The sequence below is a fragment of the Tiliqua scincoides genome, chromosome 2 (genome assembly GCF_035046505.1).
Source record: "Tiliqua scincoides isolate rTilSci1 chromosome 2, rTilSci1.hap2, whole genome shotgun sequence".
NCBI lineage: Eukaryota > Metazoa > Chordata > Lepidosauria > Squamata > Scincidae > Tiliqua > Tiliqua scincoides.
This window is the reverse complement of record NC_089822.1, coordinates 80993814-81019909: the sequence shown is the minus strand read 5'-3', so window position 1 is coordinate 81019909 and position 26096 is coordinate 80993814. Positions and strand designations below refer to the sequence as shown.

Sequence of the window (26096 nt, the reverse complement as noted above, 5' to 3'; positions counted from 1 at the left end):
TGTTTCTTTGCAAAGTCCCATGCAGATGGTGAAGTAACTGGTGCAGACAAGCTTGCTGACATAGGCTCCTTTGCTGTCTGTGAGATAACTAGCAAAGGGAACTAGAATACTCATTTGACTAGTTATTTGATTTACTGTATTTATTTAAAATATTTACACCCCACTGCCTTTCCCTGGAATGGGTACTAGAATGAAGAATAAAGAGACATTTTGTGGACTGCTACATCATTCCCAACTAGTCCAATTGGATTAGTGATTTTGGTTAACCAGGATTGCCAGGAATGGAAGTTGATGTTGCAGCCCCTTTTCCCAGAAAGCTGTTTATAGCCTGGAACAGGCAATCCGGATAACTTTTGTGCTCCTCCATCATTCCCACCCAGTCTGTTTTTGTTTGTGAGTGGCTTTATTTGATCTCTTAGGACCAGACATTCCAATCTATTGTTTGTTTAAAAACACATTTTGGCAAGGAAAGACTTCAGTATGATTGTAATACTGCATGGATGTCATTTCCTGAATATCATTGTCATGTGTGTCTAACACATTCCGTAGTCTTAGGGCCCAATCCTACCCAATTTTCCAGCACTGGTGCAGCCGCAATGCAGCCCCAAGGTAAGGGAACAAATGTTCCCATACCTTGAAGAGGCCTCTGTGACTGCCTCCCCAACACAGGGAGTAGTCCATACCCCATTGGCACAGCAGCACTGGCACTGGAAAATTGGATCGATTGAACCCTTAATTATCAGATGTCCATTTTGGCTTGTTTCGGGTGCATTCTGACTGGGAAGATGTTAAGAAAAGCACAATACTGGAACAGTGCCAGATCTAATATACGAGTTCTCATGTGCCTGCTGCAGACCTCAGTGTTTCATTTAGTAACATTCTGTTCTGTTCCATTCTGGTTTTTACAACATATATTTTGTATGGGGACAAAAAATGTGGACATAAAATCCAAATCTGCCTGAGGTCAACCTCTAACTTCGAACCAACCCCTATTAACATTGGTCTATACCGATGATTTTCAACCTTTTTCATCTCACAGCACAATGACAGGTAGTAAAATTGTCAAGGTACACCATCAGGTTTTTTGATAATTGACAAGGCACACCATGCTGTTGGTGGGGGGCTCACATCCCCCAAATGGCTCTACTAATAAATGACCTTCCCCCAAACTCTCGCGGCACACCAGCAGACCATTCACAGCATACCAGTGTGCCACGGCAGTGGTTGAAAATGGCTGGTCTACACTGCAGGGCTGTTGTCAGCCACTGAGTCAAAGCATCCACACTGCTTCAATCTGCAAGATTAAAATGCAACATTTAAAACATTTAAAGATTTACATCTGCAAGATTTAAAACATTTAAAAAGTTTTAAAAAAATGTTTTTTAAAAAATTGGTTGGTATTTTTTAGCTTTAAAACATTTAAAATGTTTTTTAAAAATTGGTTGGATTTTTTTTAGCTTTAAAAAGCTAAACATTTTTAAAAATGTTTTAAAGCTAAAAGCTAAAAAAGCTAAACATTTTAAAAAATGTTTTAAAGTTAAAAAAAATCCAACAAATTTTTGTTCTTATTTTAAATAAAATAAAACCTGAGTTAGCAAGAGTATGACTATTTTTTGCTGCAAACTGTTGTTCCTGGGGAAAGCACTGCTGTCCAATCACAGCTCCACTAAAATCCTGGATTTCTCGTTTGATTCTATCAAACTGTCAAACTATTCTATCAAACAGCTACCCTTTCTGAGTCTGGAGACTAAGAAAAAAAAAGTCCATAAACTACCAGGAAGTCCTGTCTTATAACAATGATCGTTCCTCTAGGTTTTTCCTATCTCTATGCGGGAATCTCGAGTCTAGGTTCGTTGTAGGGCTGCGCGCGCTTGGCTGGAGTCTCGCGAGAGCCCGTGGGAGTCTATGTCACTTCAGGCTGAGCGGAAGTGAGGCCTCTTTTCCGTGGCGGACCCGATGCGAGCGGCTGTGGGGGCGCCATGAAGGTGAGAATCGAGTGTCGATGATGGCGAGAAGGGGTTTCGTCCCCCACAAATATTGACGGGGGTGGAGAGGGGACTTCTGGGGGGAGGTGATGCGGCCGGAGTTGGTCGAGGGAAAGCCTCCCCCGGAGAGGATTGAGGCGGATTGGGTGCGGGGTGGGAGTGCAGAAGGAACGGTGCTCCTTGGCAGGCCGTTGAAGAAAGAGCGCGTGCAAGTCGCCCCCCCCCAATCCCAACGTTCCATTGGCTCTTTTCCTTGCCCGAGCTGTGAACGTTCCTTCTGATGCATACACGAGTCCATGCTGGTTTCTGTGCCTCCTGGGTGCTCCTCTTCTGCTGATGTTTGGGACCTGTGGCTCTCCATGCTGATCTTTCATGCCTCCTGGTTTCTTTTTTTCCTAGCTGAACATCTCTTTCCCAGCCACAGGCTGCCAGAAGCTCATTGAGGTGGACGATGAGCGCAAGCTCCGCACCTTCTACGAGAAGCGGATGACCACCGAAGTCTCTGCAGATGCTCTTGGCGAGGAGTGGAAGGTAAAGCGCAGGGAGGCTTCTGCGCATGCTTTATTAGTGCCAGCACGCATTGGCCTTACAGAATGTTGCTACTTATTTTTGTCTTCCTGCTTCCAAACCGTGTTGATGTTATGGGCCTCGGCCTTCCTTGCCGCAGGAAGTGGTGATGGCATCTTGCTTAGATGTCTTTAAGAGGGGACTGGACAGATTTCTGAAGGAAAAGTCCATCACAGCTTACAAGTCACGATGGGCATGTGCAAGCTGCTGATCTTAGAGGTAGGCTACCTCAGAATGCCAGCAGGTTGTGTCTTGTCTGTGTGCTCCCTGAAGCATTTGGTGGGCCACTGAGACACAGGAAGCTGGACTAGATGGGCCTTTGGTCTGATCCATTAGGGCTCTTCTTATGCACTTATGTAAAGCAGTGATCATCTAGACTTGGTTGGGAGGGAAGAAGGATGTTTCAAGGAGGGGTAAGAAACTGAGGCTGCAATCCTAAACACACGTATCTGGAAGTATGTCCCAGTGAATACAGTGGAACTTACTTCAGAGTAAACATGTTTAGGATTGCAGCCCAAGACAGCTTTGGGTTTTGACCCAGTTCCTGGGTCATCCAAGGTCTGGATCAGTTGACTGCACCGAACTCTGAACGCTCTACATTGGAGATTGGATGGTGCCTGCACCCATCTCGTATAGTGAAAAAGAGCACTGTTTTTTTCCTATGCTAGTTTTCTAGTCATAGAAAGCCAGGAAGAACTTGGCTTTTCTAGTCAGGAAGAACCAAGAAAATGTTGTTCTGTCTCTTTTCTAACGCCACTTGAGAGTATTAAGTGGTGTTAGAAAGGGACAGAAGAACACCTTCTTGATCCTCCCGGAAATGATGTCTTGAGAGTATTATTAACCCAGTGCAAAAATGAAAGATGCAGTAACAGGTTGTATGCATGCAGCTGGATGCAAGAATTGTTGTTTGTTAAGCTGTTGAATACATGCCTGTTCTTAGCTCAGTTTTACAAATGGCTTAGATGAGGAGTAGAAGGAATGTGCATAACATTTGCATAGAATGTGTGAAAAAAGACCTTGATGTTTACTGGATGGCAAGCTAAAAATGAACTCATGCAGTATGATGCTCCAAGCAAAGAAAGTGAATGTGATTCTAGGCTGCATCAATAGAAGTTATTGTATTTTGCTGTATCTTGTATTAGTTGGACCCTATCTGGAATATTGTGTTTAGTCCTGTATGCCACATCTTATTTGACTTTTACCCCACTTTTCTCCCACATGGGTACTCGAAGTGGCTTCCAAGATGCAAAACAAATTAAATATGCAGCTGAAAATGCAACTGATAAATACTAAATGAAATACAATAAGTACATAAATTGTAAATAAATAAAATGTATTTATAAAATAATAGAGGCTTAAGCGGGAGATCAACAAACTGGAATAGAGGAGGGCTGGAGAACCTGTCCTGTGAAGGCAGATTGAAGGAGTTGCGCACATTTAGTTTGGAGAAAATATTGTTAAGAAGGAACATGGTAACTGTCTTTACATATCTGTGGCGCTGTCATGTGGAAGATGAAGCAGATTTGTTTTTGCTCTGGATGGTAGGACACGGACAAATAGATTTATATACACCATATATGTATTTATATACATATAGGTCTATAAACGCACATAGGTTTATATACATACATGCAGGTTCAGAAGTTGGAATGTATGCAAGTCAAAGCAGCTCATAGTGGCTTCATGCACTGTGCAAAAGCACCAGCACTATCGCACCTGTACAAAACCATTGCAAGAGAGAGCTGTGCTGTGTAAAAGCATCAATTCAGTCCCCTGTAACTAAGATATCTGTAACTCGAGGATTCAGGAGAGTAGTAGGTGTGTTCTAGGGTACACTCTGTTAGTGTGGGGTGATGGGGAGGCTTAGGGTCCAGTCCTAAACTGACCTAGTGCTGGGTGCTGTAAACATGCTGTAAAGCTCATTTACAGCACTTGGTGAGTAGGGAGCACTGGTACCAGGCCCAGCACCAGTAGGAAGAGGACACGCCACTGCTGGGAGTAAGTGCAGATGGCAGTGCAGCCTCTGGGGAGCAGGGAGAGGGCAGGATGGAGGGAGGAATTGGGTCAGGAAGGGATGGGATCAGTGGAGCTCTGCTCCACCATAACCTGAGCTCCATGTCAGGCCAGAAGGCCCGACACGGAATCTCTCAAGTCTGTGCTGGTGCAGACTTGAGAAGCCCCATTGCAGGGCTTGGGGCTTCCCCCATGGAGACCTTCAGCTGCTCCCCAGTGCCAGCTGGAGACAGCCACTTTGGTGTTGCTACTCCAGTGAGTGCCAGGAAGCTCAGGATTGGGCTGTAAATTGGCCTGGCTGATATCCTGTGTCACTATGCCTTAGAACACTTCCCATAATCCCCTGCAACATACAGTTGTTCCATGCAGGCAGATCAATGTGGAATGGGTTATCTGAGGGTAGAACGATTTGGAGAACGATTGTACTGAATGAATAAAACTGTTTTCCTTTTCAGAGTGATGCTTGTTGCATAAGAATTGCATGTTTGCCATGTTTAATGTTATTCCTTAGAAAAGGAAATAAATGACCTTGTTAAGTTCCTGGAAAGAAGATAAAGCATTGGGAGAATTTGTATTGGACACATTAGTTGAGTGGATTCCAGGCCTTGGTGCTCAGACTGAAGACTAATGCGTGTTTCGTCTGCTAATGTAATCCAGATTATATTTAGGAAACCATTTATGTAAGTGTATCTGCTTGTGGAACGAAGAATTTAAAATATAATTAAGGTCCTCTTGTTTGATAGGGATATGTTGTCCGCATCAGTGGTGGCAACGACAAACAAGGCTTCCCCATGAAACAAGGAGTCCTGACCCATGGACGTGTCCGCCTACTGCTCAGTAAGGGCCACTCCTGTTACCGCCCAAGAAGAACAGGAGAGCGGAAGCGCAAATCTGTTCGGGGTTGCATTGTAGATGCCAACTTGAGTGTCCTGAATTTGGTCATAGTAAAGAAAGGTGAGCATCTGAAGCTACCTGGAAGTTCTTCGCTTGAAGTGGCAAAAAGGGGGTAACTGATACCTCTTCCAGGGGGATTTGCTTCAGAAAACATCCTGGAATGATCGTTTTGAATTTGTTCCCTGTGCTTTCAGGAGATAAACTGGCTTTGTCCATGATTCTGTCTGTGATCTCTGGTGGCTCTTGTCATACTTTATGTAGTACCAACAATAGCATTTTACAGGGAAACATAAACAGAAAAGACAAATCTCTACCTGAGAAACTGGAAATCTTAAACATTTTTATTAATGTAGATGGCAGAGGAAAGAGAGGCTGTTGAGTTGCGGGTTGTTGTAACATGATGTTAATGTGTCCAACATGTGCTTTGCATGAATGGAGTGGTTTCTCTTTGATACAGTTTTCACCACATCTTCGTAGTCCTTTGGATTGCCTGACTCACTCAATCTAAGTAACAGTTTGGAACATTACGTATTTGACTGGTTTGTACCAGTGGTTGCAGAATGTGAAAGATTTGTTCTAGTTTTAAAATATTCTCAGTACTACTTAAGAGATCACCAAGACAGCTTACAATACCTGCCCCCCCCAAAAAAAAAGCCAGTTTAATGCAACAGCCAAGACTGATTTACACACACAGCAAAATGGTGTGCGTTTAGCATTAGGCATGAGAAAAATCCTGCTGTCTCATTTGCATCCAGTTCTTGCAAAGTCATTACCAAAGAACACATAATTGAGAGCCACCATTGGTCACTGGGCTGTGCAGTGTGGGACTGCTCTAGTCATTATGATTTCTTTTGCAGCCCGCAACATTTCTTGTGCAGGCTGCAACTTGCAGCCTACAACATTTCTCAACAGGTCTTTCTGCCTTGCAGACATGGGCTTCTGCTTCTTAGTATTTGTGGTTGAGATGTTGCTTTATTTGTATGTGAGATTTGTACATTGTGTGATCTTATGGGTGATTTAGACGGACAGTACCCATAACTAAACATTCATTTATCATGGTCTTGTTCTGAGAAGTTGGAATGTAAATGTTTGTTGCTTCCATTGAACTGAAGGAGGGAAAAACTGGGTCATAGGAAATCCTGTACACCATTACCATATTGGAGGGCAGAAGTTAATGAGAATAGTGAAGACTTGGGGACTCAGGTTTTCATTTGCCATGACTTAAGATATTTGAGTTTGTAAAAGATAGGGCCTGCTAGGTTTGAATCTCAAGTCACACAACTAGGTGCTGTGTGACTTGACAGCAGACTTGAATTTTGAATTTACAGTAGTTTTAGTTGAGAATAATAGGTAATGTCTGGTACCTGTTTTAGGTGAGAAAGATATTCCTGGACTGACTGACACCACTGTGCCTCGTCGACTTGGTCCCAAGAGGGCCAGCAGAATCCGCAAGCTGTTTAACCTCTCCAAAGAAGATGATGTTCGCCAGTATGTTGTGAGAAAGCCATTGAACAAGGAAGGTAAGAAAACAGAGAGTGTGTTGGCCATTATGACATGATGGAGCCATCTGGTAAAACTAGCGCCTAACCAGAAATGTAAGTATAACTGTGGGCCCATTCAGTTGTAAACACATGGAAGCAATGTGGAAGAGAGGGTGGCTGGATAGAACAGGCCACAGCTGGCTGTGTTTTCTTTCTGGGCTGTTCAGTGAACAAACTAATTAACTTGCACTACTTTGAGGCAGATAGCAGTCACCATAAACTGCTTATGTACATGCACGAGTGGATTAAATGGGAAACGAAAGTGCGCTTGAGCTCATGATTTGTTGTAATTGAGATCCTTTTTCTTAGTCTCTGCAGCTCCTCTTATGAAGCCTGTGCAGAGCCATCTTTGGAACACAGTAGAACAGCAGTCTCCAAACTGCAGGCCGCTGCATTCAGAAAAAAAACTTCCTTCATGGTGCTTTCTGTTGTGCACCACAGCCTCTTATCTTTCCAGCTGATTTAGAAAGAAACTCGCGCCCAACAGCCGTATCCACTACTCGTCGCCCCAGCAGGCTCTGCACCCCAATTACCAGGCAGAAGCGGCTGCCTAGCATGGGTTTCTAAGCAGATCGACTGGAAAGATGATAGGCTGCAATTCGGAATGGAAAGTACCACACGGGGACAGCTTTTTCCTGATTTCTGATCCAACCTGCAGGCCGAAGTTTGGAGCCTGCTGTTTTGGAGCTTAATCAAGGGAGCTGTCTCTTGCCTCTGATTGATTTTTGGGGGGGAGAGGGAGATTGGGTGAGTGCATTCATACCAAGTTGTCTTCTGATTACAGCACACCCTAGTAGAACACATTCCCTGTTACTGTATATCTTCTATGTTTCACCAGTCTCCTGGAGACTTCCAACTCTCTTTTATTGTGTATTTATTTGGAGCTGCACTCCTTGTTTTGTTTTGTTAAGGACTTGTGATGGAACACTTGGCGTGTTACTCTAGACCAGGGGTGTCCAAACTTTTTGGCAGGACGACCTCATCATCTCTTTGACATTGTGTCAGGGGGTGGGGAAAAAAGTTAATTTACATTTAAAATTTGAATAAATTGACATAAACAAATACATTAGTGATGGAACTTATATGAATAAATGAAGGTCTTGCAATAGCTCAAGGCCTATAAAAGGCCTTGTACCAAGCAGGGCCAGCCTTTCCTTTGCTGCCACTACTGCATCACAGATGTGAAACAGCAAGCAGTGGAGTGAGCCCTCATCCCACAGCTCACACGAGAGGTCGAACAGTTGGCCGTCACACTGAGAGCAGTTGCGTCGGGCCTGTGGGCTCCAGCAAGTCTGCAGAGGGCCAGAGCTCAAGTCTGCAGAGGGCCAGACAAGGGGGCTGAATTGGGAGTCCTCGAGGGCTGTGTGTGACCCCAGGGCCAGGGTTTGGGTACCCCTGCTCTAGACAAATTATTTTCAACCAGTGTGCCATGAATTGTCTGCAGGTGCACTGTAGAAATTTGGGGGAGGGTCATATATTAGTAGGGCCATTGTGGGATGTTAGCCCCCCACCAGCAACATGGTGTGCCTTGCCAGTTATCAAAAAGTTGGTGCTGTGCCTTGATAATTTTAGCACCTTGCCAGTGTGTCCCCAGGACTCTCAATGCGGCCCTCAGGGAGCCCCCAGTCTCCAATGAGCCTCTGGCCCTCTGGAGATTTGTTGGAGCCCACACTGGCCTGACGCAACTGCTCTCAGCATGAGGGCGACTGTTTGACCTCTCGCATGAGCTGTGGGATGAGGGCACTGCTTGCTGTTTCATGTCTGTGATGCAGTAGTGGCAGCAAAGGAAAGGCCAGCCTTGCTTTGTGCAAGGCCTTTTATAGGTCTTGTGCTATTGCAGGCCCTTCATTCATTCATATAAGTTCATCTTTAATATATTCATTTATGTAAACTTATGTAAATTTATTCAAATTTTAAATGTAAATTAATTCCTTTTTTTCCCCTGGCTCGACACAGTGTCAGAGAGATGATGTGGCCCTCCTGCCAAAAACTTTGGACACCCCTGTTCTAGACCATGAAGAATAAATGCCGTACCTTTCTTTTGAAAGGTCTGCTTTGAAGTTACAGCCACACATGCTTTAGGCACAGATTGGCTTCAGGGGGAGATGAAAAATCTCCAATTCATTTGTTAAATTCTGTATTCTCAGTTTCAGAATCTGTGTCCTGATACTCACACCTGTCATTCTTAGGCAAGAAGCCAAGGACCAAAGCGCCCAAGATCCAGCGCTTGGTAACTCCCAGGGTACTGCAGCATAAACGCAGGCGTATTGCTTTAAAGAAGCAACGTACCCAGAAGAACAAGGAAGAGGCGGCAGAATATGCCAAGCTGCTGGCTAAGAGAATGAAGGTATAATTGTTTCTGTGCAGAATGTGTTCAGTCCTGTCAGGGAAGGGGGGCTTTCATGAGAGTAGAGTAGCATCTGGTTAGCATGTGCACACCCCTTCTTGCTTCCCACTTTCCCTTTACTGAATCATCTGCTAAACAGGGAAAAACTTGGTAGACTGTACCCACTGCTACCATTCTGGGCTATTAAATGCATACCAATCTCAGGAGGGGGCTAGCCATCCTGGACAGGAAGAGAATCCCTGAATAATAAGAGAATCCCTGACCATGTACATTTAGTACATGACCATTTAGTACATGTCATGTACAGATGGGAACATTTCAAGAATACCGTTTACAACACCGCCTTGTCCATATTCGGCAAGAAGACCAACAAGGCGGCAGACTGGTTTGAAGCCCACTCTGAGGAGTTGACACCAGTCATTGAGGAAAAGAGGAGAGCTCAAGCAGCATACAAGGCCTGTCCCAGTGAGCGCAACCTGCAGGTCCTCCGAACTGCTCGCAGCAAAGTCCAACAGACTGCCAGGAGATGTGCTAACGACCACTGGCTCCAGCTCTGTTCCGAGATACAGATAGCAGCTGACACGGGCAACATCAAGGGGATGTATGATGGTATCAAGCAGGCCCTAGGTCCGACACAGAAGAAAATTGCCCCTCTGAAGTCTGCCACAGGCGAGGTCATCCAGGATCGGGCGCAGCAGATGGAACGCTGGGTGCAGCACTACTCTGAGCTATATTCCAGAGAAAATGTAGTCACCGAAGAAGCACTGAACAACATTGAGTGCCTGCCTGTGCTGGAAGAGCTTGACAGTGAACCAACCCTAGAAGAACTTCACGTGGCCCTGGACTCCCTTGCCTTTGGCAAGGCACCTGGAAAAGACAGCATCCCTGCTGAAGTCCTAAAATGCTGCAAAGAGATCATCGTCACTGAGCTGCATGAAATCCTCTGTCTCTGCTGGAGAGAAGGTGGAGTACCTCAAGACATGAGGGATGCAAACATCATCACGCTGTACAAGAACAAAGGTGACAGGGGTGACTGCAACAACTACCGCGGCATCTCTCTCTTTAGCGTTGTAGGAAAGCTGTTTGCCCGAGTTGTACTAAAGAGGCTCCAGGTACTTGCAGAGAGCGTCTATCCAGAATCGCAGTGTGGATTCTGAGCCAACAGGTCCACCACTGATATGGTATTCTCCCTTAGACAACTGCAGGAGAAATGCAGGGAACGACAGCCACTCTTTATAGCCTTCATAGATCTCACAAAGGCTTTCGACCTGGTCAGCAGAGACGGCCTCTTCAAGATTCTCCCCAAGATTGGATGTCCACCCAGGCTCCTCAGCATCATCAGATCTTTTCACAAGGACATGAAGGGCACTGTTGTCTTCGATGGCTCCACATCAGACCCTTTTGACATCCGAAGCGGAGTGAAGCAGGGCTGTGTTCTTGCACCAACCTTGTTTGGGATTTTCTTCGCTGTCCTGCTGAAGCAGGCCTTTGGAACTGCAACAGAAGGCATCTATCTCCGGACCAGATCAGACGGAAAGCTCTTCAACCTCTCCAGACTGAGAGCAAAATCCAAAGTCCAGCTGAAATGTCTGCGTGACTTCCTCTTTGCCGACGATGCAGCTGTCACTACCCACTCTGCCAAAGATCTCCAGCAGCTCATGGATCGTTTTAGCAAGGCCTGCCAAGATTTTGGACTGACAATCAACCTGAAGAAAACACAGGTCATGGTTCAGGATGTGGACTCACCTCCCTGCATTACAATTTCTGAGCATGAACTGGAGGTTGTCCATGACTTTGTGTACCTTGGCTCAACGATCTCCGACACTCATTCTCTCGATACCGAGCTAAACAAGCGCATCGGTAAAGCAGCTACCACATTTTCCAGACTCACAAAGAGAGTCTGGTCCAACAAGAAGCTGACGGAACAAACCAAGATCCAGGTCTACAGAGCTTGCGTCCTGAGTACACTTCTGTACTGCAGCGAGTCATGGACTCTTCGCTCACAACAGGAGAGGAAACTGAGCGCTTTCCACATGCGCTGCCTCCGACACATCCTCGGCATCACCTGGCAGGACAAAGTTCCAAACAACACAGTCCTGGAACGTGCTGGAATCCCTAGCATGTATTCACTGCTGAAACAGAGACGCCTGCGTTGGCTTGGTCATGTTGTGAGAATGGATGATGGCCGGATCCCAGAGGATCTCCTCTATGGAGAACTCGTGCAAGGAAAGCGCCCTACAGGTAGACCACAGCTGCGATACAAGGACATCTGCAAGAGGGATCTGAAGGCCTTAGGGATGGACCTCAGCAAGTGGGAAACCCTGGCCTCTGAGCGGCCCGCTTGGAGGCAGGCTGTGCAGCATGGCCTTTCCCAGTTTGAAGAGACACTTGGCCAACAGTCTGAGGCTAAGAGGCAAAGAAGGAAGGCCCATAGCCAGGGAGACAGACCAGGGACAGACTGCACTTGCTCCCGGTGTGGAAGGGATTGTCACTCCCGGATTGGCCTTTTCAGCCACACTAGACGCTGTGCCAGAACCACCTTTCAGAGCGCGATACCATAGTCTTTCGAGACTGAAGGTTGCCAATACAATTTAGTACATGGTCATCTTGTCATGGCAGTCCCTAGGTAATGCCTTATCACCTGACAGCATGATTTTGTAGAATGTGGGGTGGATAACACAAGATTTTGGGATACAGTCCTATTTAGAAAGCATCCCAAACAATATACGTCTTATAAAATCTAAACCAATTATCTAAATTGACCTTTCATTTTTAAGTTGGTCCATGGTGATAGAATGGTCTATGTATCTTAGATTGAAGTCTTGAAATACTGCTGTGTACTAACAAATGTGGTGCTCTTCTCCTCCCCCTTTAGGAGGCAAAGGAAAAACGTCAGGAGCAAATAGCCAAGAGGCGTAGACTTTCTTCCCTAAGAGCCTCCACATCTAAATCAGAATCAAGCCAGAAGTAAACAGCGAACTGTTCATTAAAAAAATTAAATAAAGCTTTTATGGTGAAATTGAGCTGTTTCCTCATTATATTTTTTAAAAAGACATTTGTCAGTGTAAAGTTTAACTGTTTCTTCATTGACTGATTGATGTAAATCATCATGTTGCTTGATAAACCCTTCTTCTGAATTGGGAGTGGGATTGGACAGGGTAGGACAAGACCCTTGTTTTTTGTGTCTTTCTGTGGCTTGGACATTGTATCTTTCCCTTCCTCCTGGAATTTTGCTCAGTTTGTCCTTGCCTTGGCAGTTTTTTCCAGTAGTCTATTCATTTTCCCAGATCTTAAAGTGTGTGAAACTAATCTTCATAGTACAAGGGCTATTTACAATATGTGAGAGTACAATCCTATGCATGTCTACTTGAAAACAGTCTCATGTTCCATGGGTCTTACTCCCAGGAAAATGTGTATAGGGTTGTAGCCTGAGACTGCTTTAATAGCCAAGTGTTTTGCAGGAATGAGGAGGGGAAATGAGGCTCCGGCTGGTGTATTTAGTTTTTCAAGTTCAGATAAATTTTAGTTGCTTGAAAGGGCCTCTGAGACTAACTGTGACAAACATTTTAAAACAAATGTTAAGCTTTGATCAAGCTAGGACTCAACTGCCTGGGAGAGGGGTCTTTCAGCTGTTACTTGGGAATTCCCTCAGTACTATGCTTAGGTGATAAATGAAATTTGCATAACTGGTAACGACCCAATATCTCATATGCTAAAATGCAGAATATCCAGTAATCCTCTCTATAATTGCCCCTTTTTGTTGTAAAGGAGGGCAGAGTGAAGTTTTGTGCATTCTCTTGGTCACACAACATTAATATATTTCTACTTTCACTTGCAAAAAACTGACCTTGATTCACACATGCTTGTATTATTATTATTATTAACAGTATTTATATACTGCTTTTCAACAAAAAGTTCACAAAGCTGTTTACAGAGAAAATGATTGTGTGAACATAGCAGTAGAGCAAAAATGGGCCTTTGCCTGGCATGGTGGAAATCAGATTTTGTTTTTTTGGTCAGGATTCAGTAATGCAAGAGTTCAAAGTTAAGCTGTCACTAAAGTAATTAGCATATTTAACTAGGTCTCTTTCTAGTTTTTGCTATATCAGTTCAGGTCTAACTAGGAAATGTGAAGACTGTTTCAGCTTATTCTTGCTGGGGTGAATGGACAACAGACAGGGTGGGGTTATTCAGTGTTGAGGTAGAGAATTTTTAATGCTAAAGTTGTTGTTCCTATGCCCAATAAGCTGATTAATTTGCTTTTTTTTTTTACTTATGTTGTGCAAGTTTGATAGTTGGGGGAGAAGCTGATGTCAGCACGGCACAGAACCTTTGCTTTCAAAATTCAGAAATCTATGAAGACTGAGGCTGTGCTACAGTTCCCTTTTTACATATAAACTTAGGTTCCCATCTAATTTTCATAAGGCATGCTTTGATTTGAACAAATGTACATCCATCTCCAAGCCACCATTGACAGTTTACATGAGGAACAGGTAAGTGAGTTTGAATAAGGGATAAGTTTAAGGCTCTGAAGACAAGTAGGATATTTGGAAGCAACTGCTAATTCAAGATGTCCATGAAAGATAGGGTGAGGCTGAAATAAAAGTACTACAAGCTTGATCTTGTGTTGCATAATCTCTCCAGCTGTAATAGGTTAATAAAGAGAAGGGAGGTGTGAATTAGGATTAGCGATAGTGCCTCTGGCCCCTTATTGGCAAATGGCCACTTGCAGTGAGCTTTAGAATAAGCAGAATTGCATCAACGCTCCTGAAATTCAGACTAAAAAAAGAGCAAATTATATATGAAATGTTTCCTACATCCACACTTCACCTTTTTTCCAAGCTAAAAAAGCTTTAATGCCAAAATGCTTTAGCCTTCCCTGACACAATTTCCTTGCTTGTAGTTGCCCTTTTTTTGCATCTTGTACAATTGTTTGTGTACATTCTGGCTTCATTCATTGAAAGGCAACTGCATCAAATATCAAGGAATTCAGACATACTGGCTATTTGATTTTCAGTCCTTTTTGTAACTCCTCTAATAGGGAACTTGCAGTTCTCATCCCCCAGCCATTAGTGAGCTATGTACTGTGACCACTCTCAGGGTTATTCACCACCAGTGCAGAACTCATCATGTGACATCCACCCACACATTGTGCCTGTTTGAAAACCTGTGGCCTGTATTTTTGCCTATACTGCTTTTCTTCGTTATGAAAGCTGTAGATTTCTACTTTCCTATTTAACTGGCTCAGTGATGATGATAAAGATCTGATTCCAGGAGGGGCTTGGTCAGTCTTTGTTAGTTGCAGCATACATCTGCCAGATAACCCCTACCAACATGTTTACTGACACTACCGATAGGTAAGGAAGGCCTCTTGTTAGCATGGTTTCTGCAAAGGCTCCCCTTCCCATACATTTAATCTAACTTTGATGCTACTACACACTGAATTATTCAAGATAATGTTATGCTAACAATCACTGGTTTTCTTGCTTATTTCTAGCAAACAATAAAAAGCTGAGAAAATCTGACATACATTTTTATTTTTAAGAGTTACAAGTGGTTTCTATATCAAATAGGGTGCCTATACAAACGCCAATAGGAAATGAGTGCCTTATTAAAGGTATGTACAAAAAGCATTACAAAGATGCTGATAATTGATGCTGTATGAACAGATCAAACAGTCCTGAAATCAGTACAATATTTATTGCATTAGTAATGGAAGAAATTCCCATCTTATCAAATCATTTCCATCAATTTCTCCCTGCCCCCATATTACAAATATAGAATGTGAGCAATTCAAGGAACTCCATACTGCTTCTAATGGTAAAAAGATAATCCGGTTCATACTTGCACTATTAATAATGCAGGATTCTATTTTTCCTAATCTTAAGTTTTGTTATGTTAAACATGCAGGACAATGCCTACTCCCCATAGCACAGTAGAAACAGACCAGAACAGTTAACCTGGATGCAATTCTATCAAGTATGTCTTAAACAGCATATCCTGCAAGGAAGACCTAGAGAAGGCACTTTTAAGCTTCAGGATTTGATGAAAAATGCCCAGTTCTAAGGGCCCAAACCTATCCCAAGTTTTCAGTACCAGTGCAGACACAATGCAGCCCAGAGGAAAGGGAACAAACATGTTCCCAGATGTAGAGGAGGCCTCTGTGACTGCCCCTCTACTGCAGGGTGCAGCACATGCCCCACTGGCTGCATCAGCCCTGGAAAGTTGGGATAGGATTTGGCCCTAAATCACCAATTTATGAAAAATACATTACCTTAAGTTTTTGATCTGAAGAAATAAAATGGCCCAAACCTACAAATGTAGGTACACCTTAGTATTTTTTAAATGTTTCAAAAACAAGTTGTAAGTATTTAATGTCTGTTTTAGAAATATATTAACATGACAGCTTAATCTAAAGCCACTCTACATGGTTTGGGTTATACAAATATTTGTCATTACTGCAGTCAATTAGGATTTTACCTATAGAACTTGATAGTAGAACTAAGCTATTTCAAAAATGAATGGGATTGTAAGATAGTTATAAGCTCAATATGGTGGTTATTTTGTTAGTGTTTGTGCTATTCTATTATCAAAACTATACTCAGTCGGGATTCTAATTGTTATAATTCATGCATTGCGATAGACTTGGCAGTGTGACTAGTACAGACCACCTTCTAATTAGTTTGCAGTAGTGAACATTTGTCTCAGAAACTTGTGTAGACTTTGTTACGATTCTTTTCCCCTTAAGTTCCAATCACATTTTTAGAAATTCTGCATCAGCAGTAAAAAGGAAAAATTCCCTCGTAGTTAAGCCTAGTCTTGTCCAACTCTAGGAACGGTGCTCATCTCCGTTTCTAAGCTTTAGAGCCAGTGTTTGTCCGTAGACAATTTCTGTGGTCATGTGGCCGGCGTGACTAGATGCCTAAGTGCACAGAACGCTGTTAAGGAATTAACTGCGGTGGTACCTATTTATCTACTAGCATTTTTACATGCTTTTGAATTGCTAGGTTGGCAGGAGCTTCAGCAGTACAGGTTTAAAAGAACCATAATGTGAATCATTTAAAGTGAATTACATTGAAAATGAATTTTTAACGTAGTACCTGCTTGGCCTACAATTCTGCACATGGATTATATGGAAGTAAGCCCCATTTAATTTAAATGAGATGTACTTCCAAAGAGAGCAGCACAGGATCAGTTATAATTGAAATAAGTCTACTTCTATCACACTCAAGTAGCACATCAGCTTGCACAAACAAGCCTGTACGTATTTTTGTGTTTGTCATCACTAGCTTTGATCAGTTTAATTAAAGTTGTCGGAAACAATTAAGATGTTTGAATTAATGGAAGTAGAATCTGACTTTCACATAAGTGACTTAAGCCAACTTAGTTCTCAGTTCAAGTTTCGATCATAATCACATTGTGAACTGTCCCATAAATTTCCAAAATTTGCAGGGCCACAATCTCTACTTTTGACTTATAGTTTATCTGCCAATCCATACACCTGCACATTATAGGAACAAAATCTTTCTGTAAGTGTAAAATTTGAAGAAGGGGCCATAGCTGAATTCATGCAGATCCATGGAAAGGAAATGTTGAACTACATAGCATTAGTCTAAGGGAAGAATGTATTGCTTTCATATACGTATTTATAACTACTTATAGTGTGCAAGAAGGGAAAAAGTAATCATTAAAAACAATGGTACACACAAGCTTTAGAATGAGGTCAAAATATGGCATTTAATTTGTTAAGAGCATGCTTGGTATTCACAGTTCTACTCCTTTCAACCCTGCCAGGGTAACATTAAAATAACCCCAGCTCATACAGGAGAAGTTCAGATTTAGCTGTTCCCATCAATCCATGGGAACTCCAATGCTGCCAGAAGAATTTAAGAACCCAAACTTTGATACCTTACACATTGTTTTGTGCTGCACTGAGACACAACTACAAAGCCAATGGTTCAGAGGTTGTGGCAATACATCAGACAGTGGTTTCAAATTTTGATTCAAAAGGTGAACTAATGTTATTTGTTGCAGAAGGAACAAAAGAATCACTACCAATTAGGACAACAACATTTTCTTGTGTGGTTTCCACATGTGATTGCCATACAAACTGCTCCTTTTGTCTTGCAAGATATCTTTCAAAAACAGGAAAAGGGAAGTGGAAGGAAAACAGCCTTTAAAAATAAAACCAAGGAAAAGGCCAAGTGCAATGTTTAATATATGAAGTATAATCAAAAAATAATTGCCATAATGGAAGTATGAACATAGAAAAATGTGCGTCAGAAGAATTTTTATTAACATATAATAGTTTGGAAAAAATATTTATTGCTGTTAATTTGGAAATAAGACATTGAGACAAAAATTTTAAAAATCCATACAACATACCAATTGATTCTAGAGGCAAGTACAAGACACTAATCGCCCACACTTTTGAGATGAAGTACAGTAGGAGAAACTTAAAGGGGCATGGTGGAGAGACTGTTTTCACAGTGTGCTTTTTTCAGGCACAGCATTAACATTAAAAAGAATTTTTTTAATTAAATATACATATTGAAATGTGAGCAGCCTGAATAGTTAAGAGATGGATTTGAATCTAAAGTGCCTAAATGTGTTCTGGCAAGTGCAAAACTCTTGCTGGTTTATAGAAAAGGTCACGCTGCTGTGCTTTGCACTGGCTGTTTCTCCACTATTGTTACTGAACCGATGTTATGATGGGCAGAATATATTATAGACTGAGAAGATTTGTACTTTTAACCATCGACAAATTTATCTTTAGGCTTTATAAAGTAATTAATGAACATGCCAGGTATTGGTTCATCAGCTGAAGGAAGCCGAAGGACCATACGCAAGCACCATCCATCTTAACAATGTCCATGTCAGTGTTGGTGACAAACATCCAGGTTTCACTTTGCAATTGCAATGCCTAATCCTGCCAGGAAAGGCAAGCTGTAACTGCAAGCAGTTTCCCCTCCTCAAGATCAATGCAGTTACCCAGGGATATTAAAATTAAGAAAATTAAAAATTGGCTTTTCCACTCTTGGTAAACACTTCTTCAAGTGCGAATATAAATATATTTTATGATATAAGTATTTAATGTGGACAGTGCAAAAAACAATAGTCCCACAGGTTACAAAGATGAGCAGGGATGAGGCATTAGTGCACCTGAAGCTTTGCCCCATATATATATGTATATATAAAAACATTTCTTTTACACAAATGCTAAAAATGTATATGGTCAATATTTATTCCACACCCTTTTACACACCCTAGATTCATTTAAACTCTCCTCTTTCCAGAAAGCCAAGGGCTTTAGAGCCACTCAGGGTAGAAACCCATCATTGTTTGCGAGAAGAAAACATTTGTATGTACATTTTAAAAATATTTACTATAAACACAGTAAATAAGTTTTACAACAGCCCACAAGAGGGCTATATTTTTGCTACTGGCTGGTACTGTGATTGTTCAAGAAATTAACTAAACTTACAGTGTGGCCTTTTGACCAAAGGGAAAAAAACTGCAAATTGCAATTCTGATGTAGTACTGGTATGTACATATACATGCAACAAATAGATCCCTCTTTGAAGGGAGATTGCTCCATATGCAAACAGATTAATTCCATAAGCTCTAAGGCTAGATTAGAAAGGATTCCAATGTTCCAAATCTTTAAGAGAAAGGCACAAAACAATTGCCAGTCTCCATGGTCATTCTTCTCTTCTAAACATGGGGCAGAGAAGGGCAAAACAGACATAATATAGTTGAATGTCATATAGGTAAAGATTTGCACTGGCATTTTAAACTCTAATTCATGAGCAGGTATGTACATAATAAATGGTTGCAGGTGAGGACCACATTGACCGACGGATACAATAGCTTCAACTGGAGTTATGGCGCCTGATTCCAAACTGAAGTCTTCCCAGTTTTGCCCCTTCCCCTCCTTTTTGTCTTGCGGATTTCCGACTACGTCTACTTGGTGGTGTTTATATGACAGGTGCTCCAAAGCATTTCCTACACCACTCAACAGTGCTGCTGGGCGGGGCATCAATCTTCTGCATTTTTTCAAGTACTTCTGTTGGTAGGTTTTTGTATGCATGCCTGTACTCGTTATCAAAGGCCTCTACAAATAAAGAAAGCAAAGCTTGAGTCAGGAAGTACAAAACTCCTGAAAAGTTGTGTTAACTTGATTAAGGAACTCTTTCGGGTGGAAGGAAAGCGTCTGAGCATTTCTTCCATATGAAGGGACAATTACTATGTACCTAACACAAAAGTTCTTACCAATGTCAATATTCTCCCTTCCAAGGGACACTAGGGACAGGAAAAGAATTTCTCTGTAGAAGCTCCTGTGAAAAATACATTCAGAAGTTAAAGCAAAATTCACTTTTCATACAGGTAATCACCATGTTACCAGTTACAATCATACTACCTTCCACAGAACTTACCTGAACAAGACTAGATAAGTCTTGCTGTGAGATGGTCAAGTAGCCATACAAGTTCTCTGATGGTAATGTGATTTATTGTTATTACTGTGTGCTATATGAGGACATCACATATCCTCCATTGGTCTCTCATTAATGTGAATTTTAGGGAAGGTGCTTCAAAAGAGTTCCATGTGCCAGTGTGTCTTGCTTTAAGTGTGTTTATTCTGCTCTCCCACACCTTTCCCAATACAGCTAGTTTCAAGTATTAACACTACAAAACAGGATAAGGTGCTAGAGTTTTCTAGTAAGTTCCCTCACAATCTGGATGTCTACTCAAATCAGCACGCACATTAACTACTTTTGCGCTCAGATATTTGAGCACTGGCTTTTCCACTTTCGATTTAAAATTTGACCCATATGTTAAGCATACCTGCCCCTTAAGGCTGCAAAGGATCACTCCCACGGGGAGATGAATGCACTTGCACACACAGCTAAGCATGCAAGAGACTTACAAAAATGCAGCCTCTCTTATTCTTATCTAGAGGTGGAGCAAGCAGTACTCATTTACCTTTGTCGTTTCTCATCTCCCTTAGTTTTCTGGGTGAGGAGATTGATGGGTTTATTAACATCATTGTGCTGAATACTCAATTTTATGTTGTCAACTAAAGTGCTTATTGCTTGCTGCTCTTCTGAAGCGATTGGGGCTTTCTTCTCTGTAGAATCTGGTGGAGAAAGAAACAAAGCGGAGAAAATTAAGTAGAATGGAGAGTGTTTTATATACAAAGATAACTAAAAGAAAGAAGAATGAGAAAACTAGCAGAAGAAATGAGGGGACTGGGAATGAGGGGTGTAAGGGTAGTTGTGTCTTAGTCAGCCTCTCTATAATTTTAGGTAGTCCAACTTTAGGAGCAGGGGACAAAACTACTTCAAAACTCCTAGCTTTAGCTTCCCAGCACAGCATCCCAATCCACTGGCTCTCAGAAACTCTATCTATAGCCCCCACCTACAGGGTTCTTTCAGACCCTTTATCATACAATTATGTCAGTAGTTACTGCCACCATTGCCTATCTATGCTCCCTTACTCATGGCCCCAGGCAAAATAGCCAATACACTTTTAAATAATTACTTTTGTTTCCCAAATTAGCCAAGTCTCATCTCAATCTTCTAGATTGTAGCTCAGGGTACCTTTAGATTCACACCAACAAATCAAATTTTAAAAGGAGTTTATTTAGAATAATAGAATTGCATAAGGAGAACAAATGCTCTCAGAAATAAAATACCCAGTATACAAGGGATAACACATAGCAATAAAAATGACAAATGCTCTAACTTCATCTACCTATTTTACTTAACAAGGATTCCACAGAGTAAGCATGCAGTCTAAATGAATGCAGATTTCAAAAAAATTCATGCTCCCTCTTGTAGGCCTGTCATCCCACGGCACAGAGCCTGAAGATCAGTATTTCAGGAAGCAAAAGACAAGAAAGGGAAGAGAGGATGGCCACAAAATGCTATCTTTACATACCTTTCTCACTCTTATATTTAAAAAAGTGGGTGGATGATACAACGTTGTGCACGAGCTGTCTGGCACGTACACATCAGGTGACTAGATAGAAAAAACAGAGTTTGACTGCCACCTGGGACTGCCAAAAAAAGTAATTTTAATCTTGTAACTCTGCTAGATGTTTCACAGCTGTGTTCAGCTAATCCCTTATCTTGCTTTATCCTGGCACCTTAGGATAAACAAGAAAGGAACCGCTTCTAGCACTTAACCCTTTAACCACTTCTCCAAACCCTTGATCCAATCCTATTTCTCACTACAAGGGGGGGAAAGGAAGGGAATACAAGAGGGGCAGGGGACAGAGGAGACAGTATATAGAAAGGGGAGAAGTAAAAATACAAGACAGAAATAGAATGGGAGGAGGAGGAAGCTGTGACAAGCATAAGGTTGGATGGGGCATATTTGGAAGTGCCCCTATCAGTTGTTAATTTACCAATAATCACAATAAATTACCAGTTATTTTTCTATCTGTGCTTCTTGCCCCAAAATCTGTTCCATAAGGTAGATCACTACTGTTACCAACATACAGGGGGGAAATGAGAGTGTCTGAGAGGAGCTTGAAAACTAAAAATAAGGCAGCACTGACAACTGCCTTTAGCAACTTTATTAAGACTGCAATGCTATGCAGACTTACCTGGGAATAAAACCACTGGACATAGTGTCTTGCTTCTGGGTAAACTTGCACAGAATTGCACTGCATGTGGTAGAAACTAGCCTCTTAAGCAGTTGGATCCAGTGTGTAAAATCATCTGATCCAGACTGCTAATTCTCTCTCCCTATCACCTGCACTTCAATAAAGTCCCAAGACTTACTACTTTCATTTTTTTTTTTTTTTAGAAAGACAGATTTCTAGTTGTGATGTTGAAGATATAAGTGTGGAAATATCTAGTGTGTGAAATAAGTAGCTGATCCATCCATTAGAGTGTGAATACTTCGACATGTGAGCTCAGCCAAATGCAAGATATTTCTTGCATTTGTGACAAAAGTGGCTGCCCCAAGAGTGAATATAAAACATATCTAATGACTGCTGTAGGAGATCATTTTGAAACAGTTGGACTCATACCTGATGCCCTTCAAGCATGGGTGGATATGACCTGAAAAAATCATTTTCCAAAACAGCCAAAGCCTTTTCTGCCCCTGAACGCCATAAAAAAAATTGTATATACTTTACTCACTGAGATTTCTCCAAGATATATACAGGGGCTCTCCAGGTTCTTGATGAAGATTGATGTTGTCCCATAGTAGCTGGATGTACACTAGCTTGCTATCTTGAGACAAATTTGACAGAGGAAGCTAGAATGGGGGAAACAAACTCTCCTATCACTTATGCCACAGATTGAAATCTTTGCCAATAGTTTTGCAATGCCAAGTACAAATGCTAATTTCATTCCGTGCTTGCCACTTCTCTTACTAGCAAGATTTGCTTAAGGCAGCTTGTCTTCTTCAATTTAAGTCAAGTCAAATTTGGAAACAGAAGAATTTGCATCACATCCATAATACAAGTAATAGTTTGTTTATAATAAGCTTGGAAAGCAATTTGCGTAGGAATATTAACTTGGATGACAGCATCTCCATAGCAACATGTCATGTCCCTACTAGCTGCATTTCTAAACTGAAATGCCTTACAAATTGCTATTTAAAGATGGTTGCTACACAGTCTGTCCATGCATCAAAATCTTCCCACTTACATGGATTTGTGTTCAGGGCTGGTTCCATGTTTGTGGGAGACCCTAGCAAAATGCCCTCCGGTGGACCTTCTCTGTGAGTGGACACTTCAGAGGTTCATGGAATCTTTTCTAGATAGCAGTTCAGCCAGTTTTCCCCCACAAAGCACCATCATGTGTGTTATTCTGGTGCATCAGGGAGGGAAAATAATGGTGCCCAACTAGTAGCTGCCGTTCCTCCCCCACACTGCCACAGCAGCCTAAAATGATGTTACACTGCTTCTTTGGAGAGGAAACATGATCACCAGTGAAACAGTGGGTGGGCTCAATCTTTCAACTGTTCTCCCCAAGGCTGCGTCGGTGGTGAGCCTTGCTAGAGCCCCAAGGGTGCTACATGCTGCTGCCTGTCTTGTTTCCTAAGTAATCAGGTCTTTGCCATATTCTAGCACTATCCTATTATTTCAGTCTCAGACTGTGATCCAAAGTGAAGCACTTTTAAAATTATTTTAATTTTCATGGAAAACTTAAGCCATTGTCTGCCCAAAGTTGCATATATGCTACAGGGACCAGAAGTGTACAGTGGTGGGATAGGAAAAAAAGGGTTAAATTTCTTTCACTGATGTCAGTGGATGTTAAGTTTGACTGGGTTGTGCTTTATATCTTGCCCACCACACGTTTTTCATCTTTGTTCTATGACCTACCTCTGAGGGCAATAAAGAATTGCCACTGACATCAGAGAGGGAAGATGGCAACTTCATCAAGCCCACTCCAACAATTAGGATTGTAAATGCCATCAAGTCACCTGTCTCTGGGAAGACCTGCATAACAGAAACAGCCCTAATCTTCTGATAGGCATATTGTCACCTGTTCCGACCCCTGGATTTTGCCTACAGAATAAGTTCATTCTGGAGAGGGACTGCTCCTTGCTTTACTTCCCCCCAAACCAGGACAGCCATAATTTGTACTTTATGCAAGTATTTTTGCAAGTCTTCTTTGGCTATGTAAATTGGTTTGAGAACTCTTCATTAAAAAGCAGATAATATTCCAAGTTAGGAAAAAAAACAAGAAAAAAATCTCCATTTTTAGAGCACCAGTATTCACTGAAATTACCCCCATCTACGTACTGTACTCTAAACAGCTCCAAAGTGCCTAGTTGCAAGTGCTTCCCTTCTTAAGTACTGCTGCTCAATAAGATATGGCTTGAAATCTAGTCTGAACTTATGCTATGGGTTCAAAAGAAACATCCGCATTAGACACTCTCCCTCTCCTTTAATAGAAACAAAAGTTTTACCTAATATACTCCAGGATGCTGGAATATCTGCAGGATTTAAAGACAACCTACCTGCACACCCTCATTACAGTGTTCTGATGTTAGAATGAGTCCTGGTAAGTTACTTGGGAGATCCAGGCGTCGAAAATACCACACTAGATTCCAAAAAATAATGGGATGTTGATTGATGAATGTTGAGGTATGGATCACTTGCTCTCCCTCATTCTCCAACAAAGATTCTAATTCTTTCCGGAGTACCAAAGGACTCAAATAGGGCACAGACACAGGTAAAGGATTTGGTCTTTTTGCTAAGGGATCCTGAAAAACATTAGCAATGGTTAGTTTGCAAACTAAGAATTCTGGATCTGCCTCCTCTACTACTTAAAGTGTCTGAGTTGACTTCTGAGAATGGAGTGCACAAAACAGATTGCTAGATAGCCATCTCATTCTGTATAAGGAGAAAGAGAAAATACTTGCTAAAATAGTACTTCTGCAGGAGGTCTGGAAACTTCACTGCAATGGGAGCTAAACCACAGAGCATAAGGAAAAGAAAATTTCTCAGGCACCCCCTTCTTAACACCTTCCCCTTCAGAACATCATATTACTTCTTGTATGACAAGAAAAAACAAAACACTTGACTCCTAGGGAACCTCCCTATCAGAAGCAACAGGAATACTAGTAAATTATTATTCTTAAGATGTTCTATAATATGCCTCAAGATATCTAGGCTGCTACACAGCAAGTTAACAAGAAGCCATTATCAGAAACTTACCACAGCCTCCTGCAAACTGTTAGGAAGGCTAACAGTTGAAACTCCATGAGATGGCCTCTGCAGGAGATCAATATTTTGCAGGGGGCCACCAACACTGTGGCTTCGAGTTAGAGAAGTTCCTCGTTTTGACGAATTACTTGTAACAGATGATCTCGCTGGTTTAAGACTCCCATCTCTTTCTTCTGCTTTATCACTGTTTACCACAATGGGAAAAAAGCCCAAACAGATAGATGTTATATACCATGTCTATATTAAAAATCTTTGCAATCTGTCTTGTTCATTGCCACAACAGAATATCTCTAATGATATCACTGTGCAGGAACTCAACCAAGTAAGCCTCCTATCCATTCAGCACTGGTACTTGCTTTGGTCTCTGTACTTAAGGAAGACATAGAGGGTTCTTAAGCCCTAGGTCTTATTAAGAGTTAGATTTTTTGGAATCTTTATCATAAACAGAAGTTTATAGTTTGTCTAACACTTTGGAATACACAGACATGTTATGGAAGAGTGAGGCCATGGCTGCAATGGTATTTGAATTCAAGTCTCCAAATTTCATATCAAATCCCTTATTTAATAAGCCATAGTGAAAGCATTCACCTGTGAGTAACTCAATAAAACTGATCTGTGCACTATTTGTAAGTACACTGTCATTTTCAATATGTAGTAACAAAAAGGTTACACTATCTTTAATGTTTAGTTAAATATATGATTGATATTCACGTGGTCTAATGAATTCCCCTAAAACTTAAGATAGCTCTTTCTCGCTCTCTTTCCTTTCTATACCTTTTTGTAGCTGTGGTGCTGGTTTCTTCAGCAATGGTCTGGCTGGTATTTGAGGGTTCTACAAAACTGATTAAATCAGTTGCAGGGGTGGGAACAGGTTTTTGCTCCAAAGAATCAGTGGTTAATGGAATGTTACTGCTGTGTAAACTATCACCAGAGGTACTTGGCTTCAAAAGAATGCTAGCAACAAAACAAAAACAAGATTAGAAGGTATAATACTTTTCTCATCACAACAATAGCATAAATTCATCAACAAAGTTGACTGCAAGCAGTAAATATATCCA

The 26096-nt window shown here is 41.7% G+C and overlaps 2 protein-coding genes across 2 annotated transcripts in view; one reads left to right on the top strand and one right to left on the bottom strand.

Moving 5' to 3' along the window:
- The first annotated feature begins 1893 nt into the window (after positions 1-1893).
- On the top strand, positions 1894-12370 carry RPS6 (ribosomal protein S6). The gene is made up of 6 exons (XM_066614113.1): positions 1894-1985; positions 2385-2516; positions 5309-5519; positions 6833-6979; positions 9190-9347; positions 12223-12370. The coding sequence occupies exons 1-6, from the start codon at positions 1980-1982 to the stop codon at positions 12316-12318; spliced, it is 750 nt and encodes a 249-aa protein (XP_066470210.1). The 5' UTR covers positions 1894-1979; the 3' UTR covers positions 12319-12370.
- Positions 12371-17652: 5282 nt separating this feature from the next.
- The window catches only part of DENND4C (DENN domain containing 4C), an 80772-nt gene continuing 72328 nt past the window's right edge, over positions 17653-26096 (bottom strand). Inside the window, exons 27-33 of the mRNA XM_066613265.1 lie at positions 25813-25992; positions 25030-25222; positions 24330-24575; positions 22499-22616; positions 20331-20484; positions 19620-19684; positions 17653-19461 (exon numbers count right to left, since the gene is read on the bottom strand). Coding sequence (XP_066469362.1) covers positions 19325-19461; positions 19620-19684; positions 20331-20484; positions 22499-22616; positions 24330-24575; positions 25030-25222; positions 25813-25992 — 1093 coding nt within the window. The 3' untranslated portion in view covers positions 17653-19324. The remainder of the gene's footprint in view (positions 19462-19619; positions 19685-20330; positions 20485-22498; positions 22617-24329; positions 24576-25029; positions 25223-25812; positions 25993-26096) is intronic.

What these genes read in the sequence shown, in the direction of transcription:
- RPS6 (XM_066614113.1), top strand. An exon ending in TTTGGTCATAGTAAAGAAAG is followed by an intron (nt 5,520 to 6,832) that starts GTGAGCATCTGA and finishes TACCTGTTTTAG; the next exon opens with GTGAGAAAGATATTCCTGGA. An exon ending in TGCTGGCTAAGAGAATGAAG is followed by an intron (nt 9,348 to 12,222) that starts GTATAATTGTTT and finishes CTCCCCCTTTAG; the next exon opens with GAGGCAAAGGAAAAACGTCA.